This window comes from Astatotilapia calliptera, chromosome 12 (assembly GCF_900246225.1).
Source record: "Astatotilapia calliptera chromosome 12, fAstCal1.2, whole genome shotgun sequence".
NCBI lineage: Eukaryota > Metazoa > Chordata > Actinopteri > Cichliformes > Cichlidae > Astatotilapia > Astatotilapia calliptera.
In genome coordinates, this window is record NC_039313.1 from 6,947,497 (window position 1) to 6,967,486 (window position 19,990).

Sequence of the window (19,990 nt, forward strand, 5' to 3'; positions counted from 1 at the left end):
GAATACCTGAGAACTTCACTGCAAGTGTATACGAACACTAGATGATTCATACCGTGCCCAAACACATTAGACCCCCCCACACTCCAGTACGTGTGACTAGTGTGATCATTCCGTGCTGTGCCACGATGCAGTTAAGTGAACTGGGATCTGGTGAACATGGGTGTGGTTCAGTTGTACTGTGTTATGTAATCAATGTCTGCACCACATCACAGAACTCCAGTCATCCTCATCTACATCTGCCTCTGTAAAAGTCACATTAAGTAATTTACAAACATCTGAGCAGATCGCGTCTCACTGCTTCCCTAATTAAGTCATAAAAATCACAAACCTGGTGCTCTGCAAGATCATGTTTCAAGGGTGTAGTGATGGGATTTCCGGCTCTTTTTAGAGATCCGGCTCTTTCGGTTCGGCTCACTAAAAAGAGCCGGCTCTTTCGGCTCCGAACCGGCTCTTCAGGTTGTTTTGTTACTTTAATTAATTTATTATTAACAATAATATAAAATTATGCACAAAAGGAATTACTAACATAAAAACAAGTGGTTTTATTTATATATGTTTATATATAAATATATGCGGTGGCCCCTAGAGACAAAACACGTACAAACTCCAAAACACATTTCTAGCATGAACTGAACTTCCAAAGCAGAGCTACTAGATCACTTAAATTACACAATTGAAAGCATGTGTGTATTGTTTGTGTATTTATACACAGGCACTCATATATATATTCAAATAATTTAAACAAAAGTTCATTTACCTGTTATTACCACACACCAAATCCGGTCGTTGGTACTTGCTGGCTTGTGTAGCCACAAGATAAAGGCTCAACACTGCGCCCAGCATCCTGGAGCACTTCTGTTGTCTTTTGTAGGTGTTTTGAGTTTTTATATGCTTCTGAGTTTTTATATGCTTCTGAGTTTTTATGTCACGGCTGGCGGAGTGAGCCGTGTGGAGTGGAGGAAAAGGAGGACCCAAAATGCAGCAAACTGATGATACGAGTGAAGTTTATTTACACGGTGGCAGTGGCAAAAACAGGCAATGAAGCATGAGTAATGACAAACCTAAACTGGGAGAAACTAAAGAGCAAACCTGAAATCTTACAAAACGGAGAGCGGAGCAGAGAGACGCAGACCAAGGACCAGGATACCAAGAAACACAGACGAGCCGACAACGAACACAGACCGACACCCACTATATATACACACACACACAAGGTAATCGGGTAATCGCACACAGGAGGGAAGAACAGCTGATCTGAATACACATGATGACTGGAGGACACAAGCTGAACACAATGACAACAGACACAGACTTTCAGAACAAAACAGGAAATCTAGAACCCGAACCGGACAAGAGGGGGGAGGACACAGAATAACTAGAACAGAGGGAAATAATCGCAAAACACAAAACGCTGGGTCAACGACCCAGGACCATGACATTTTATGTGCTTCGGAGTTTGTACGTGTTTTTACATGTTTTGGAGTTTTTACGTGTTTTGGAGTTTGTACGTGTTTTGGAGTTTGTACATGCTTCAGAGTTCGTACGTGATTTGAAGTTTGTATGTGCTTTGTCTCTAGGGGCCACCGTAAATATACTTTTATTTATTCACTCCACATAAAATGTAATAAATAAATCATATAATACAAAAATCAACTATTCACATTTCAAGTTTTAACTATTTAAATTTTCAGCTTTTTCCTTTCACAAATTTAAAGTGAAAAGAACACAAAACACTGCAAACCACAACACAATTAAATATAAATTATAATATGAAAACTAAAAGAACATGCATATTCTCTGTCATATGGACCTGCATGAATAAACTTTCTCAATCCTTTATCATCTGCAACTGAAAATAGTTGTGGATGATTACTATACCTTTCTAATGTTGTTGTCCCTGCCTCTCTTTCTCTCTCTCTGGCTCTGTTCCTGTGCTACTGAGTGTAACTACCGCCCCTCCCCCCTCTGCCCAGCGTAAAGCACAAGGCTCGCGTGCAGAGTGAAGCGGAAAAAAGTGCGAGAGAGAGGCTGAGAGAAAGAAAAAAAAAACCACGTGACGGCTCGCGATAAGGAGCCGGCTCGCGATAAGGAGCCGGCTCGCGTCGTTCACGTCAAAGATTCGGCTCTAAGAGCCATTTCGTTCGCGAACGACCCATCACTACAAGGGTGCAAATGTGTCTGAGAGAGAGAGAAAGAACGCATAAGAGGGATGAGTTGAGATGCTGAGACAAAGTGAAGTGCACTTGGGCCATGAAATGGCCGTGGAGGAGGTGTGAGTAGGTACACTGTTCCAAAAAATAGTAATGTCAAAGTATCTTACTGTATATTTTACAGTTTTGTACTGTCTTTCTAGAATATCATTAAATTTACATAAGTAGACTGTGATTTTACATGTCAAAGATAATATGCATATTTAGATTTTGTAAAAAATACATTCAGAAATGTATCATAATTTCACAAAAATTTGTCTGTTATGTGAGAGAATGATCTGTTAAATTCAAATGTAATACTATGGAAAAATATGTAAAATGATAGAAAATTAATGAGAATAATCAATAATTAAATGAGTATCTGAATTATAATTTTGCTGAAGATTTCATGTCATCTAGGTCTGATTCAATAATTCAGAGGTAACAAGTGAAAATATAATTAATAGGAATAAAAACCAAAAAAAAAAACATATAAAACATTGCATGGCCACACTGTGCTAATTATATGTTTTAAAAAATAAATGTAGAGGTAGGAATTGCAATTAATATAAATCTCAAAGTATTCACAACATTCCTGAACAGAAATAGGTCTCTACACCTGGGGTGAGGGTGTGGCCATGAAAACAATGTGACATGCCATTGGATGTTGGGACACATAATAACATGACGCTAAGCATCGGCCAATGAATGTGAACTAACAACAACAAGGTCGCGGGTATGGCTGCACTGTAGGAAAAAACCCTAATATGAAGGTATTTTACTGCATTTTACAGTAATGTTCTGTTCTTCCAGAATATCATTAAAGTTACGTAAATAGACTTTGACTTCACATTTCAAATGTAAATTAACGTTAAATCACTGTAATGTAATACAACATAATTTTCATGATTATTAAATGTATCTGTCTGTACATATGCATATTTAGATTGTTAAAACACATTCACAAATGTATCATGATTTCACAAATATCTGTCCGTTATTTGAAAGATTGAACTGTTGAATTCAAATGTAATGCTATGGAAAAGCATACAACATGATCCCTATGAGCTTGTGTTACATCACATAAGTATTATTATCATTGCTATTTAGGGCGATCGTGGCTCAAGAGTTGGCAGCTTGCTTGTGATCAGAAGGTTGCCGGTTCGAGCTCGGACACTCTCGGTATTGTGTCCGTGGTCAACACTCTCCGCCTACTGGTGATAGCCAGAGGGGCCGATGCTGCGATATGGCAGCCTCGCCAGTCTGTCTCAGAGCATGCAATCCATTATTATTTAAACCAACTGTTAACTGTATATTTCTGTACATTTACGTATTATGATTCATATTTCCACATTCAGTGACCTTGTTTATAGGTAATTTCATTGTTTGATCACGTTAAAATGTTCCTAATTTAATGTCTAAAAGCACTTGGAAAAGGCAGAATCCCATGTCAAATTTGTGCAACAAACTCTATTTTCATTACTGAAAATAACTGTATTTTCATGAGAAAGTTATTTTCTGTTATTTTACGGTAGTATTTTGGCGCCCCAGCTGCCGGAATATTACTGTTTAAGATTTTTTTTTTTCCCCTATTTATAGATAATTTCATTGTTTAATCACATTAACATGTTCCTAATTTAATGTTTAAAATCACTTGAAAAGGCAAGATCCCATGTAAAATTACAGTTTTTTTTAAGATGTTTTTTTTTTTGCGTAGTGAGGGTGTGCTGGGAACGTCTAGCAGAGGCCCCAGTCCGCGAGATCTTCAACGCACACCTCCGGCAGAGCTTCAACAGCATTCCGAGGGAGACTGGGGACATTGAGTCCGAATGGACCATGTTCAGCGTCTCCATTGCCGAAGCTGCTGCATTGAGCTGCGGCCGCAAGGTGGTTGGTGCCTGCCTTGGTGGTAATCCCCGAACCAAATGGTGGACACCAGAGGTGAAGGGAGCCACCAGGCTGAAGAAGGAGTCCTATCGGGCTTGGTTAGCCTGTGGGACTCCGGAGGCAGCCGACAGGTATCGACAGGCCAAGCAGAATGCGGCTCGGGCAGTGGCTGAAGCAAAAACTCGGGTGTGGGAGGAGTTCGGAGAGGCCATGGAAAAAGACTTTCGGGCTGCCTCGAAGAGATTCTGGCAAACCGTCAGACGTCTCAGGAGGGGAAAGCGGTGCTCTACCTGCACTGTGTATAGTGCTGGCGGAGCGCTGCTGACGTCGACTGAGAAAATTGTCAGGTGGTGGAAGGAATACTTCGAGGACCTCCTTAATCCCACTGACACGTCTTCCGAGGAGGAAGCAGAGTCTGGGGATGAGGGGAATGACCCGCCAATTTCCGGGGGCGAGGTCACTGAGGCAGTTAAACAACTCCTTGGTGGCAGAGCCCCTGGTGTTGAGGTCCGCCCCGAGTTCCTGAAGGCTCTGGACGTTGTAGGGCTGTCCTGGTTGACACGCCTCTGCAATGTTGCGTGGAGATCAGGGGCAGTACCTGTGGACTGGCAGACCGGGGTGGTGGTCCCCATCTTCAAGAAAGGGGACCGGAGGGTGTGTTCCAACTACAGGGGGATCACACTCCTCAGCCTCCCTGGGAAAGTCTATGCCAGGGTGCTGGAAAGGAGAGTTCGTCTGTTAGTCGAACCTCGGATACAGGAGGAACAATGCGGTTTTCGTCCTGGTCGCGGAACACTGGACCAGCTCTTTATCCTCTCCAGGATACTTGAGGGTGCATGGGAGTTTGCCCAACCAGTCTACATGTGTTTTGTGGACTTGGAGAAGGCATTCGACCGTGTCCCTCGGGGTGTCCTGTGGGAGGTGTTGCGGGAATATGGGGTGTCTGGCCCATTGCTACGGGCCATTCGATCCCTATACAACCGTTGCAAGAGCTTGGTTCGCATTGCCGGCAATAAGTCGGACTCGTTCCCGGTGGGTGATGGGCTCCGCCAGGGCTGCCCTTTGTCTCCGGTTCTGTTCATAATTTTTATGGACAGGATTTCTAGGCGCAGCCAAGTGGCGGAGGGCTTTCGCTTTGGTGGCCTCAGAATCTCATCTCTGATTTTTGCAGATGATGTGGTTCTGTTGGCTTCATCGGGTGGGGGCCTCCAGCTCGCACTGGAGCGGTTCACAGCCGAGTGTGAAGCAGCGGGAATGAGGATCAGCACCTCCAAATCTGAGGCCATGGTTCTCAGCCGGAAAAGGGTGGAGTGCCCACTCCGGGTCGGGGATGAGTTCCTGCCCCAAGTGGAGGAGTTCAAGTATCTCGGGGTCTTGTTCGCGAGTGATGGGAGAAGGGAGCCGGAGATCGACAGACGGATTGGGGCTGCAGCTGCAGTAATGCGGACGCTGCACCGGTCCGTCGTGGTGAAGAGGGAGCTGAGTGTAAAAGCGAAGCTCTCAATTTACCGGTCGATCTACGTCCCTACCCTCACCTATGGCCACGAGCTGTGGGTAGTGACCGAAAGAACGAGATCGCGGATACAAGCGGCAGAAATGAGCTTCCTCCGAAGGGTGGCTGGCCTCTCCCTTAGAGATAGGGTGAGAAGTTCGGCCATCCGGGAGGGGCTCAGAGTAGAGCAGCTGCTGCTCCACATCGAAAGGAGCCAGCTGAGGTGGTTCGGGCATCTGACAAGGATGCCCCCTGGGCGCCTCCTGGGTGAGGTGTTCCAGGCATGTCCCACCGGGAGGAGGCCCCGGGGCAGACCCAGGCCAGCCGAGAGATATAATCTCTCCAGCGTGTCCTGGGTACGCCTTGGTATTCCCCCGGATAAGCTGGAGGAGGTGGCTGGGGAGAGGGAGGTCTGGGCCTCTTTGCTTAGGCTGCTGCCCCCGCGACCCGGCCCCGGACAAAGCGGATGAAGATGGATGGATGGATGTTTTTTTTTTTTTTTTAAGAGTGTACAATGGTGCACAGTGCGAGGTAAGCATGCCTAGCATCGGTATCCCCTAAGACTCAGCTCCTTTTTAAACAATGTCCAAATCACTACAGACACAGAACCAACCCACCTGTCACTCTGCCGTCATCCATTTGTCATGAGCAAGACGTTGAGAAACTCAGACTACCTATGAAGGAGCCAGTTTGTCTCAACCATACACAAAATGAATTTCACAGTATAGTAAAAAAAACAACAATTGCTTTTCAGTGTTTCCACAGTGCAGAGCTTTCACTTTTAATGGCCATTGTTGGCAAGTGAGGTTTTTTTAATTTTTGTTTAACTGAGTGATCAGAACCCTTACAGCAAGGGGTTTAACTACACTGTAAAAAAAACCTGTAGATTTTACGGTAAAACGCTGGCAGCTGTGGTTGCCAAAAATCTACCGTAAAATTACGGGTGGAACATTTTCTTCTTTAACGGTAAGAAGGTATTGTTTATTTTACAGTTAAAAATAGTGCTAGGGTCAATATTTTACCGTAGAAGAAAATGTTTTAACTTGAAGAAAAAATAATGTTTTTCCCTAGAATTAACATGAAAATAACATATAAAATAAAGTTTGTGCCAGAAAACACAACATTCTTTCCCTGTAAAATTAACTATCTAAATATAGAAAAAATAAAATTTTATTCTGTAACCGTGTTTAGACTAGAGTGCTTTTAAGTGTTCTACTCTTTAAGTTTAATACACAAACCATGATTTTATTCAAATTACTAAATGTAACACAAAAATATCCACCTTAAATTTCCAAAAAAGTATTTTATTTAACATCTTTGATGCTTTGAACATCAAACATTTAACATTTTTACTCAACAAATCACAAATAGTTACTAGTTATCTCCATGACAGTAACAGTGAGGAATCACAGAATTCTTACAAGTTCTGTTCAAACTGTGCAAAACCAGTGCTGTAAGTTGAGCACACATTATACTTCACATTACCTTTAGCAGACAATTCAGACACCTTTAAGTGTTTTGGTGCTGTTCTCACTACATAAATGTCAGTACACATAGAATCTTGACTTTTCAAATTATCCAAATACAAATATAGAGAATTAAACATTTTTTCTATAATTGAAAGAAAGTCTGAATTGAAGAAATTACAGGAACAAGTTTACACCCACATATTTTGCACACAGAACTGAGCAGTAAAGCTGAAAATGTACATCTTAAAACTGCATCAGGTAACAAACAAAAACTTTAAACTTGTTTTGAGAACTTCAACTGCAAATTTTTGGATAACTACAAAATGCCAGCAATGTACTGTACATGCAGCATACTTTTACACTATTGTAATCCAAGAAACAAAATCACCACATTTTTACCAGATACATTTTTCAGATATAAAACAGTGAATCAAAAGTAGAACATGTACTTTTACAAATTGTGTCTAGTAAAACTTCACATTGTTAAAAACTTCCCACTCACAATCAGAAATGTAACAATTGTTTCAAAAACATAACATCTGTAGAGTATGTAACATGGTATACCTTTATCACTTCGTCTCAAACAAGAGGGGTAGGACTAGATCCACTCATGGTCAGCAATGTCTGAGATGAGAGTGAGGACTCTGGGATTGACTGAGAACACTTTTTTCTTCTTGGATTCAACCTTGGTGCCTCTCTCAGGATTTATGGAAAAGAAACACCTTCATGAAAAAAGGGCAAGAGAGATGGAGGAAATTAACAACCTGAGGTGGGATATCAAATGGCCAAGTTTGATAAGCACAAAAATAAATCCATAATAAAAGAAATTTTACCGTTGAAGGAACTCCAGTGTTGATCGTAGTTCCACAGGGTAGTGTATGTTAAAGCAGTAGTAACTGCCAAACATTAGGCAGATAGCAGAGGTGAAGGTTGTGATGCGGTCGTTGACAATCTTCTTGTCAATGCTCAACATGAATGTCTCAGCAGCGAAGCAGGAGGAACCTGAGAATTAAAACAACAACAACAAATTAAAAACTTTAATAACAAGAGCTTTAATGTCAGTCATATATACAAATACAGAGATACTTGTTACATGGATCATAGGATGAGTTATGTTACTAGTTGAACTTATATGGTTGTGTTATCCAGTGTATTAGTGTGGAAGCAACAGAACATGAAACTAAACAAGCCAAGAGTACAAGAACGTGGCAGTTACAACAGAAAACAACAGTTTGCTTACCGCAAACAATGATGACGGGTGTTGGTGGCACTTTCTCCATCTGAACATCTTCTGCAAGGCTTGTCATCTGAACGCAGTGGAACAGAAGCTCTCCCTTCTCGTCAAAATGAGCCAGTAAAAGAAACATCATCTCAATGACTTCTTGCAAGCAACCACTGGACTGCCCTCTTTCAGTCTGAAGTTTGAGAACAGCATTCAGGACTTGCTTGTGCTTTTGTGCATCAACATATTTGAGGAACTTTAACAGACGTGCACCCTTTTTGTCCACATTGGCAAGGAAGGTCTCCATCAGATTCACACCAGTCAGTTCTTGGAAATGTGGGGTCATACCAACTTCATTGAAGAGAAAGGGCCATTCCTGGCATAGTTTCTGGATGCTTGCCCCCTTTGTTGATGTCTTTACGCTGCGTGTAATAGGTGCACTTGACTAGTTCTTTCACAACATCTGTACTGTAGTTATTCTTTTTAAACAGCTTCTTCATTTCTTCTTTTTTTTTCAAGCTGACTCTCCACAGTCTCAGAGAGTGGCAAATGCTTTGGCTCCCAGCTAATACAGCCATATGTGTCTTGAACCCTTGCTTTTTGTTCAGCTGGTATTTCATCTGTGTCGTTGTCGTCATCTGATATTGCTTTGCGTTTTTTTTTTACCTTTGGTGTGTCAGGTCGCTTAACATTTTCAACTCTTGCCTGAAGTTGCTTTACAAGAGAATGATATCCAGGTCCAATAACATCACCATCAACCACATCTTGAAGAGACTTGGGAAACTTGGCCACCATCCTTTTTGCTATCTCTGTAGTAGGGCTGCTCGATTATGGCAAAAATGATAATCACGATTATTTTCACTGAAATTGAGATCTCGATTATTTGACGATATTTAACCCTTTAAGACCTACTATAGAACCAAGTCCGCCAGAGCTTATATTATTTTTTTACATGTTGTAGCGCCATTTGTGGGAGCATTTCAAGTTGCTATACATCAATACAACTGTTATAGCCCATATTTTAATAATATGTATTCATTAAGTCCACAGTAACTACATTAATTGCAAAAAAGTGCAATAAACTACAAAAAAATGTAAAATCATTTTGGGTTTTTTTACATATATTTCTACTTGGAGAAATTTAAGAGGTTTATCCCTCAAAACTTTAAATACAAAAAAGTTGCAAAAAATAGTTTACAACAGCAGGAAATTTATTTTGAGTGTCTTCATAGTTTTATTTTGGAGATATAGCAATTTTTATATACTGCAGGAAAAACAAAAAAAAAACAATCCTATGATGCAAATTTGCAAAGAAAACAGCATGTGCATCAAAATAAACTATTTCCAGCAGTGCAATTTGAGTTCTAAGCATCCCAGAAACTATTCAGAAAAGTCAAACATGACTTATAAAAACACCAGTATAGGCTTTTAAGGCCTACAAGTAAAAAACTACATTTTCTGCGAAATGACGTCACTTCCTGTTTCGGGCAGGAAGTGACGTGCGATAGTTTGCGCTGACGTCTGTTTCACTGTGGGAAGTGTTACGAACAGCTGATCGGATCGGCAAAGCGTGTTTCTGGAATATTATGTTTTTGTTCCTGCAAGCGCTTTTTATGGAAGGAAACCGTGACCGAGGACAAGCTGATGGCATGAGATGTAAGTTTCATATGCAAAATAATTATTGCGCTAGCTTACATGATTCAGGTTCTACAGGGATTTAAACATAGTTACACAAAATGGAGCGTGCTGCTCTGACAGGCTTTAAAGGGTTAACAATAACAATGTATTGAATAATGACTTTAAAAAATTATAAAATGTTTGCAATATAAAAAATAAATGAAAAATGTAAACATCTAAGTTTAGTGAACTTTGCAGTGTTGCTCTGTGGTGCAGCTACGACACCATAGAAAAGTTTACAAACTATGTCTACTTGACACATCTGACTCCGCGAACCCATAATGTTTCCAAACCACTGAAGTTTTTTTTTACCTCTCTTTTCAACCAACGGCAGTCACTCTCCTCTCCAAATAACTTCTGCTTAGCTTTCAGAGCTTCCCTCGGGTCCTCTTAATTGTTGTGACGCTGTTCGAAATGCGGAGAGGTGCACTCGATTTGCCACACGGAGCAGCGCGAGAGTAAAGCATGAGGGAGGTGCTAATAATCGGCTCAGTCATTCTTAATGATCGTTGAAAGCCCAGATCGTAATCGTGATTAAAATTCAATTAATTGAGCAGCCCTACTCTGTAGTATTGTGTTTGGTTGGATTCTTACAAGTCTTCATCATTTCAGAGACCACAATCCTTATCATTTCTCATCTTTGTCTTGCGCTTGGTCTTTTCTGTCTTTCCAAGTTCTGCACCAACTCCTCAGGGAGCCTCTGCCATGGTATCTCAAATCTCTCTACCCAGTTTGGTAGTAATGGTGTACAGATTCCTGAAAGTGATGAAGTAGTGGTGGATGATGTTGGTGAAGAAGAAATTGAAGGTGGAGAAAGAAGGACATCCACTGGAGAGGAATGTACAGCAATTGGTGTCGAAGTGCCAGAGACTTTAAAAGTAGATAAAAAAAGAGATATGAAAGCATTAGATCATGTTTTCTGTTATGTTAAATTCTGCACTGCATAGATACATTTTGAGATATTAAGGTTACACAGCATGGTCAAAACTTAATGCAATTTGTCTGATAGATTGCATTTCGAAACTCAAAGTGTATTAAATTTCCCCACAAAGCATCCAAGTTTTATTTACACAGAAAGCATGGTTAAATAATGATGGCCACATCAGACTCAGGAACACTCATATTCTAAGTATTTCCAACTTCAAGAGCCCTCTGTGCGTTTGGTGTGGTGACAATGTTTTACACTTACCATTTTGGGTCCAGGCAGCCACTAGTCTTCTAGCTTGTATGGGCTTGAGCACTGGCAGCAGGTCATTTTCTGTAATGTACTTTAAATCATCTGTGGTTTCTGCACCAAGTGTTGTCAAAGTATCTTCTACTGACTTGAGAAGTTGATCAGGAAGGTCCGGAAGCACTCCTGCTATTGCATCCCCTATGTTCTTTAAGATAAGCACCTGCGATTCAGCCATACCTGTTAAGACACACATACAAAGAGTTTGGCTCTGGCCCATGATGTCATATCAAGGCATTCAGTCTGACAAGACGCTGTGCTTCAGTGGAACAATCTGGTGTCCGTTTTTCACGTAAGATGATAACGGCCACAAGTCAATCAGTTCACTGATGAGTCTGCACTCTAATCTCCCAGTGTCATTTTTTACAGAGTACATGTGGTAGCAAGAAAGAAATTCTGCATCATAAACTCTCATAAACTCTCATAAACTCTGAGAAAATGAAGAGCAGACTCATCTTTAATAAGAATGAGGAGAAGTTCACCAAACTCCATTGACTGATCAAACTTAGTGACAATAAAGTGACCCTTTCTGTAATTAAGCCCATTATACTGAACAGCAACTGGAATCTTTGTATTGCTTTCAGTAAAGCCAAAATGTAGGACTGCGTCTTTAACTTGCTCACTGTAAAGCTCTGAGTAAAATGGTGAGCAATCTTTTATTTGCAATGCTGGAGGACTCACTGACCCAGCAGAAAGGAAGGCCTGAAACATCTGATGTCTCTCTGAAAGAGTCAAGCACAGATTTTTGAAATTTTTCAGATGCCTTGCACATCTTTTGAAGTAACTGTGTTTGCTCTCAAAGCGCATTGTCCAAAGCCTGATGAGAGGGCCAAATTTTAGGATCAGCCCTGGATAATGTCGTAAGTAATGGTGTTTAGGTCTTAAGTTGATATTAGGAAACAGCACCTTTCTGGTTTCCAAATACTCTTGGATGAGAGCATCCAGATAAGTAACCTGAGCCTTGGAAATTTGCTGAGCACAAATTAGGCCAACAATGTCCTTAAGCTGCAACGTTAACTGCCACACATCATCTTGAGAGTTCTGCACTCTGTCTCCAATTATGAGAGGTAAAAGTCTCAAGAAGTTCCAATTTTGAACAGCTTGTCCACCAAGTTTCAATGTTTTTGGACTGACCTCACAAGGTTTGGATGAAGCATCTGTTTCTTTGTATTTAAATTGCTTGATGCGCCTGTTCAGAATTGGGTAAGTGAACCATTTATTTGTGTTGATGAAGTACTTGAGGTAAAGAGCAAGATCGTATGAGAGGACACCCTCAAAGATGTCATGACCGAGACATGGGGGCATGCCAGGTGTGCAAACATCAAAGCTTTGTAAAGAATTAAATACAGACCTGAACTTTATCCCCTGAACTTCTGACACGTCTTCTCTTTCCAGTTGTTCAGTGGCAGATCTATACGTTTCTGGGGTCCGCTGAGGTCCACACACTCCTGGATCAGCACCCTGAAATTCAGTTCGAGTTAACAGACAATATCTGCATAAGTACACTGATGAACTGAAATTTTCTGTAAAATCCCCAATACAATGAGAGCCCAGGTTGTCTCCAGCAATGCAGTAGAGCGCTCCTTTCACTACAGTTTTGTCTGCCATTGTTATCCCATTCTCCTCTAGTACCTTCAAATCAGTCAGGAGTTCTGAAAAAACATTTTCATGGCCAAATTCTTTGAAATCCTTCTCCCTACACAGTAAGACAAGCTGCATATGATCAGTATTTGACCGGGCATTGGGGGGGGGGGGGGGGGGAGGTTGAGTAGAGAGAAGTACACAGCCAAAACCTTGTGCTTCTTTTTGGCAGAACCAAGTGGGTTCACTACTTCAAATGCATCCTGGTATAGAACCAGCTTGAGGCAATGTGGATTTTCCTGAAAAAATTTGTTTGACACAAACACGTTACCATCACAACAGTCGCTGAGAACATCTGGTCTTGAAAAATTATTAGGATCCACTGATATGAGACCTTGCCAAAAACTTGATTCCAGCATACCCTTCAAAGTATTTAGCAGAGGAACATAATAGGCAAATCTCTCCATCCTGTTCTCGTCCCTGCCCAAAAACACTTTTCTGGGTTCAACATACTTGAACACATCTTTAAAGCACTGAACTCTTGAATAAGCAGTTCTCATGGGCCCTGTGTGACAAGCTGAGAACAAGTCAGATTGTTTTACTGTGTCACAGATTTTTACAATGTCTTCATCTGAAACTGACATACCTTTTAGAAGTGACCTTAGTCTATTCAATGTATACATCTGTCCCAATTCATGTATATTTTGTATTTCTTCAACAATGGTTTGAATGGTAGATGCTGGCAGAAGATGTAGTAGTTTAATGTAAAACATACATACATTTCTGAGATACAGGTCACTGAAATTAGACCCATCCATTCCAGGGTCTTCTATATCTGATACACTGGCACCTTCCTGTATGGTGGCACTTGTAGATGGACTCTCTGACTCAGTATCTTTGTTTAAACCACAAATCACATTTTCCAAACGTTTGTGTTTTCTAGACATATGGGAGGTAAATGTAGATTTTACAGAGAACTCACTTTGGCATCCTCTCACTGGACAAGTTACATGCCGTCCCTCTTCTATGTGTTCCTTTAAGTGAGCAATCAAAGCTTTAGTTCCCTCACATTGGCGTTCACAAAGTGAGACAGTGCAATTCAAACCCATTAAGGTAGCATTCTGAGAAACAGTTGCGGTACCAGTGTGGTGGCGGTAGAAGTGAGACTTTAAAGCAGCATATCCAGAAAACACCTGCTTACAACTTACTTCAACACATTTAAAAATACACCGGGGTTCATTACGATGCAGTCTGCAATGCAAAACATAAGCTTTCACGGACTGAACCGATTCTCCACATATGCTGCAAAAATACATAGTCAATATGACACAGCTGCGAGGCTAGCTAACTTAAAGCTTCAGCCGGATGTCAAACAAGGCGGAAAAATCCAGGCCGCATTTAGACAAAGCATTCAAATATAGCTATACTAATTAGACGGTTTCCATTAATACACCCGTCTCCAAAACACGTCTCAACGAGCACTGCTGATTTTGCAAGGCTCTTTTCAGCCTAATGTAGCTAACGCTAATGCTAGAAACGAGCTAAAGCTAACGTAAATTTATCATTTGCGCCTTCACTGCCTGCAACACAATGCTGTCGATAAATAAACCAAGTTGGATTATTTTCTTACCGTAGTAACTGAAGACGAGCTGTGGCAGACGTTAAATTAAAAAAATGAGAAACAAGTCGACGAAAATGAAGATAGCGTGATGCCGTAGTAGTCCAAAGCAAAACTTGTGTGGAGCTGTACAGACGTTATCTGCGGCGGAGCCTGATGCAGTGCGCTGATTGGTCCATTTGAAATCAGGCGCCTTGATGTGAAACGGTGCTCTAAACTTCAGGGGAAAATGCCTAGTTTTGGGAGGAGGTGCTTTTAAAATCTTTTTTCTTCATATGATAATTAACTATGAATAAATAGAACAGACAACAGATTATTATTTTAATACTTATGGGATTATATGAATTTACTCAATAATATAGTATGTCTATCATTAGCTGTAGGTCTCTCCAGTTGTTGTTAGCTTTTACATTTTAAACTCATGGTTTATTGAGTTCAACAGAATGTAGATTTAACAGCTACATCCCATATTCTTTACAAAAACTACATCCAAAAATTGCCCTAATACATTTCTAGTATAAAGATCTTGGGACATATGTACCTGTTATATTACAATTTGAGAAAGAATATGCTGTATTAAATGTGCTATGAATCAAGAATGGATTTAATGTAAAGTGCTTTGGGCTTCTTGAAAACCGCTATCTAATCCATTATTATTATTATGTGAAATTAATGCAAAAATCACAAAGTCATATTACAGCATGTATCCATTACCAGCACAACCATGCTTACATTCAGCAATTAAAACCTGTATTTTTTTCAATAAATAAATGTAAAAAAAATTGTGTTTGCCTGTTCTAAACTTTATTGGAATCTTCCGTTAAAAAAACTATGCAAGAGTGATTTACAGTAGGTTTATGTATTTTTTTCAGAGAAAAAATGTACATATTACAGTTTTTCCACATTTCTTTATTTACGGCAATTTCACATCAAATCAACAGTTTTAAACTGTTTTATAGTTAACAGGTTTGTCCTGTCGTATTTTTAACTGTCTTTCACTGTTAAATATACGGATCTTTTTTACAGTGTACTCAAGAACGACAGTTGCAATTGACTCTTCCTACCAATTTCTTTGTCGCCACCAGCACAAGCTCCCCAACATGTAAAACACAGCTTTATTAAAAACAGACAAACTCTAAAGAATGCCCATTCCAGACATGACCAAGTTATTACAAATACACACTTTCCATAAAGCTGCCAAAACCCTTTATCTGTCATCTCCCTCGCTGCTCCTCTGAACCTTTTATTTGTAAAGCAGGGCCTTTATATGCTCTCTACACTTCAGAGTGAATGCTCTGCCATTCACTCTGCGGCAGATGAATAGTGTGACGCAACAGAGGACGGACAGTGTTGATCTTTTGACATGCTGTGAAAAAAACCCACTTGCTTCTTCAAAGCTGTTGTGTAGCTGACTGGGAGATCAGAGGGAAAAGAAAGATATGTTTACAGCTTAACTTAAATCACATATTGATTCAGTTGCTTATTTTCAGTAGCCATTTGTGTATATTCAGGCTGATCAGCTAAGCTCTTAGACTACTAAGACCTAAGGGGAAAAAATAACAGTGTTTACTCAGATTATGTAGGAATAACAACCTCCTACACATTTTACTGAAAAACGTCAGTTTTGTTTACCGAGAAACAGGTTTTACTCATTGTGACCCACTGGCCACTCATCTTCATATTTTCCCCACAATTCCTAGATCTTTCCTAACAAAGGATGTTTACCTCTTTAGGCGCTTTTTAACATTTCTGTTCTTCCCTTAATATTCAGTGCATATGTGGATATTTTCACGATTCACCGACAAAAATAAATAGCAATATATTTTGCAAATGTTATTCTGTGCATGGTCATTATGGCACATGAGTTATATCAAGCAATGCTTGAGCTACCAGATAAAAAAAAAAAAGCATATGGTTAGACCATATTTTTGCTGAACATCTTAAACATGCCAGTAATAAGCTGGCATCCATTTCTTTCCATCTGTTTTACTGGTTGCATGATCCATGGCTTGTTGCCAGACCCAGTGTTATCTGTTCTGTTAGTGCCGATCATTAAGGATTAGGCTAGGAAAGTCAGCAGTCTTGATAACTACAGACCAACACTATTAGCGAAGACAACGTCAAAAGTTTTAGAAAGAAACTGGCTCCATAGATTACATATGTTCATTAACTTCACTGATAATCACTTTGACTTCAAACTCAAGCATGGTGCTGATTTTTGTATATATTCTTTGAAATAAACTTTAAACCGATGTAGAAGACAGAATTCATCACTTTTTATCAATGCCTCCAAAGCATTTAGGTGTGTAATTTATAAAGTTACTTGCTAAGTTCAGTCAAGGAGGGGTGCCAAATACATCATGAAATTTCTGGTTTAACTGTTAAAGACAAGCAGACATTGCAAGCTGTTGCATTTCTGCCCTGGTTGGAGTTAGTGATGGTGTTAGACAAGGAGGAATTTTGTCCCCAATTCTTGTCAATGTTTATGTTGATGATTTGTCAAAGAAATTAAGAGCCTATATGGGATACATGGTATTTTATTGATCCATTTTATGTATATAGATGATCTTGTTGTCTTTAGTCTTAGCAGTGCTGGTCTCCAGCGGCTCTTTCACATACGTTCTCCTTACTGTATGACGTTTAACATGATATCAGATACAATGTCTGTAAAAGAGCACTGACAATTTGCAGAAGCAAGTAAGGACAACTATCAAAGATTTCCAGAGTTGAAATTGTCAGATAATCATTTTACTGTCTGTAACAAGTTCAGATATCTTGGACGTCTCACATCAAATGTCAGATGATAATGGAAATGTTGGATGAAGTGTGCATACATCTTAGGTAAATTTAATGCATGTGTCGATAGATAGACCATTTCTTCATTTAGAACATAATGTACACCTCTGTATATGAAAGACCTTTGGACAAATTATAGGAAAACAAGTTTATGGAAACTTCATGTAGCTTTTATTGAGGCTTTGAGGTTATTACTGAATACACTGAGATGTTTGTAACTGCTGGAGCCACTACATTTAAAGTTTTATTAACACATCTCATTGATAAATATATTTGCATGCACATGAAGCAGATACAAGGTTTAGCACCGCACGTTATCACTCTTCATTGTGGAGACACTGGTATAGGTGCAGAAAGGTGTATTTTTATTAGTTTTTCTCTTGTTTTTGTGTTACTGTATGTGATTTGTTTTGTTTCTATGGACATAAAGATTGACTGAATAAAAATTGATTGATAGTCATGAAATTATGTTGCAGCCAAGTGCTGCTGATCATATACACTTGATTAGCTTTATCATCAGCAAGACTGAGCACCTTTATATAGGCAGTAGTTTCTGAGTTTTTTGGTCTGGTGCATGTTAACACATCGTGGACGTTCCAGCAAATTATCCTAAGGTCAGAAAAGCAGGAAAATCCAAGCTGATGGGTTTTCACAATGTAATGTGATGTGATTTTTTTCTTTAATTGTTTATATTGGGGTTTTTTGATGTTGTTAAAGTAACTTTTCCATCATCACTATAGGTCATCAAAAAATAAAAAATAAAAGAAAATGCAGTTGCAAAGAATGGTCTGGACTTTTACATCAAAAAAGCAGAGCCACACACTGAAATGAGAGAGCAGCCAAAAGTAGATTCTTACTTTGTTTGGTCATAAGAGGCTGAATTACATGCTTGGTTAATTTTTTAATTTTTTTTAACAGACTTGGGTCAAAGGTATTTTTTTAACCAGTTTTGTGGCTGAAGGGGAAAAAAGTGTAGTTTAAAGAGCGTACAATCATATGACGCAAACATCAGTTACTAAATCCCTTAGCATCTGACTGGTGTAACCATGTTTAAAATGAGCCCTATTGCGCTGGAAACTGTGTGCATGAACATGAATGCTGTGTCAACACAAGCTAAGTTAAAACCTTCACTTATCTTGCACATGATCAGAGTCATTGTCGGCTTCTCATCCATAGCAGCCTTATGTAAGTCTTCATTGTAGCCTCATGTAAGCATAAAATGCCAAAACCTTACATGTAAACAATAAAATGTTTTCTATTGTTTTTGAGTTTCCCTCACTAACATTATCTGTACCAACAAATATCCAATAAATATATAAAATGTTTGTGCTAATTGGTTGAAATTCAGAAGTGAAATACTAAAATAGTACTCAGGGCCTGTTTGCCTCAGTCACACATAACTGCAGGCTAAATTTTGATTACAATACACTAATTAGTTGTTGTTTCTTCTTTGAAAAAAAAATCAATAAATAAGAAAATCCAACTGATTTTTGCAAAAAATATGTGTTTTATAATTTTGTAGGGACTGTTAAAGACCTGCATGCAAATATTCTATCAATAACTCCATTGCAACTTAGTCACAGTAACTCCCACAGCTCTGCCTGCTTACTACTCTTTTTTTCTACAAGCTTTGTTTGCTAACCCATTAATTTGTTATTTTTCTCATTTGCGTACAAGAAATAACTTCATAGTTTATTTAAAGTTCATATTTGTGTCATTGATTCCCCCTCATCAGTATGGAAATTGTTGCTCTGTTGTGTAGCACTTTATACTCAGGAGGACGGCTATATAAAAAGTAAATGCTTCAATATAGCTAATTAGCGACAATAAGCTACATTTATATTAAATTTTCTGACTCTACATCCTCCCAAAGCCTAGCAAAGTCAAAAATGCTTACTGGTTACCAACAGGGCAAATTTACAGATGTAGCTTCAGTGGGACTTGGAACGGAAATGACTGCACCCACACAAGGAAAGTCAATTATTGGCAGAGAGAATGGTTTCACCTCCAAATTTCAGTTTAAAATTCCATGGTGACCAGAACTTTGTAATGAACTCTGTGACGTCTTATATCTGAACTCTCCAATACATAGCAGTGTAAAATAGACCATGTGGCTTGGTACCAGACAACACATATAGTTGACTGCAAACCTTAAACTGCAGCCGCTTGGAAATATTTGCACTAAAGCAAAAAATAAAAATAAAAAAAAGACATAAGGTTAATAAAATTCATTTTTGTCACTGTGGTCTGCTCACTGAAACTTTTTCCCCATTGAACCATGACAGTAAAAAGCATCTTGACCTCCACCAAGCAGATTCTTTGTCTAAATATAGAAATATTTTACCAGGCTGGGATGAAATTTAAATAATTCAATCCAATCAGTGTTTTTCAATTCAAGCTCATCTATATAGCGCTAAATTGAAACAATAGTTTCCTCAAAGCTATTTATATTGTAAAGTAGAGACCGTAATAATGTAAAGAAAAGCCCTATAAGCAAGAACTTGGTGATGGTGGAGGAAAAACTCAGTTAGATTGATGGGCAAGTATTTGCTTTGACCAGTTAGGATTGGGTGGATGGATACAGGATGAAAAGTTTGAAGTACAGTAACATCTTCTATCTATTTCTATCTTTGCTAACAACCAGTCAAGAATCAGAAATCCGCAAATGCCAGTGCTTCACCGAGTCATCCCGAAATACTCTAGGCTGTCTTATAGCTAACCCTATAGATAAGTAGTATTTATGTCTTCATTTGCTCATGATATGTGAACACTGTTTAAATATGCCAAAATAAGCCCTTTTTTTATTGTACCCCCATTGAAAATCAGCA

The 19,990-nt window shown here is 39.4% G+C and overlaps 3 protein-coding genes across 5 annotated transcripts in view; 1 reads left to right on the forward strand and 2 right to left on the reverse strand.

Annotated features, from left to right (window-relative positions):
• LOC113033469 (netrin receptor UNC5D-like) overlaps positions 1-19,990 on the forward strand; it is a 292,976-nt gene that overhangs the window by 210,218 nt on the left and 62,768 nt on the right. The window lies entirely within an intron of this gene.
• LOC113033478 (uncharacterized) lies at positions 6,781-9,115 on the reverse strand. The gene is made up of 3 exons (XM_026187302.1): positions 8,278-9,115; positions 7,871-8,039; positions 6,781-7,759 (listed from the first exon to the last, which is right to left on the reverse strand). Exons 1-3 carry the CDS (start codon positions 8,603-8,605, stop codon positions 7,636-7,638), a joined length of 621 nt encoding a protein of 206 aa, XP_026043087.1. The 5' UTR covers positions 8,606-9,115; the 3' UTR covers positions 6,781-7,635.
• On the reverse strand, positions 10,459-14,693 carry LOC113033471 (uncharacterized). Of its 2 annotated transcripts, XR_003274032.1 has the most exons (4): positions 14,379-14,693; positions 12,519-12,628; positions 11,126-11,347; positions 10,459-10,806 (listed from the first exon to the last, which is right to left on the reverse strand). XR_003274032.1 is itself a non-coding variant. In XM_026187287.1 (2 exons), the coding sequence occupies exon 1, from the start codon at positions 12,884-12,886 to the stop codon at positions 11,579-11,581; it is 1,308 nt and encodes a 435-aa protein (XP_026043072.1). In that variant the 5' UTR covers positions 12,887-12,898; the 3' UTR covers positions 10,459-10,806; positions 11,126-11,578. The 2 variants fall into 2 exon arrangements, 1 of the variants encoding a protein (XP_026043072.1); XM_026187287.1 differs by lacking the exon at positions 14,379-14,693 and having other exon boundaries at positions 11,126-12,898.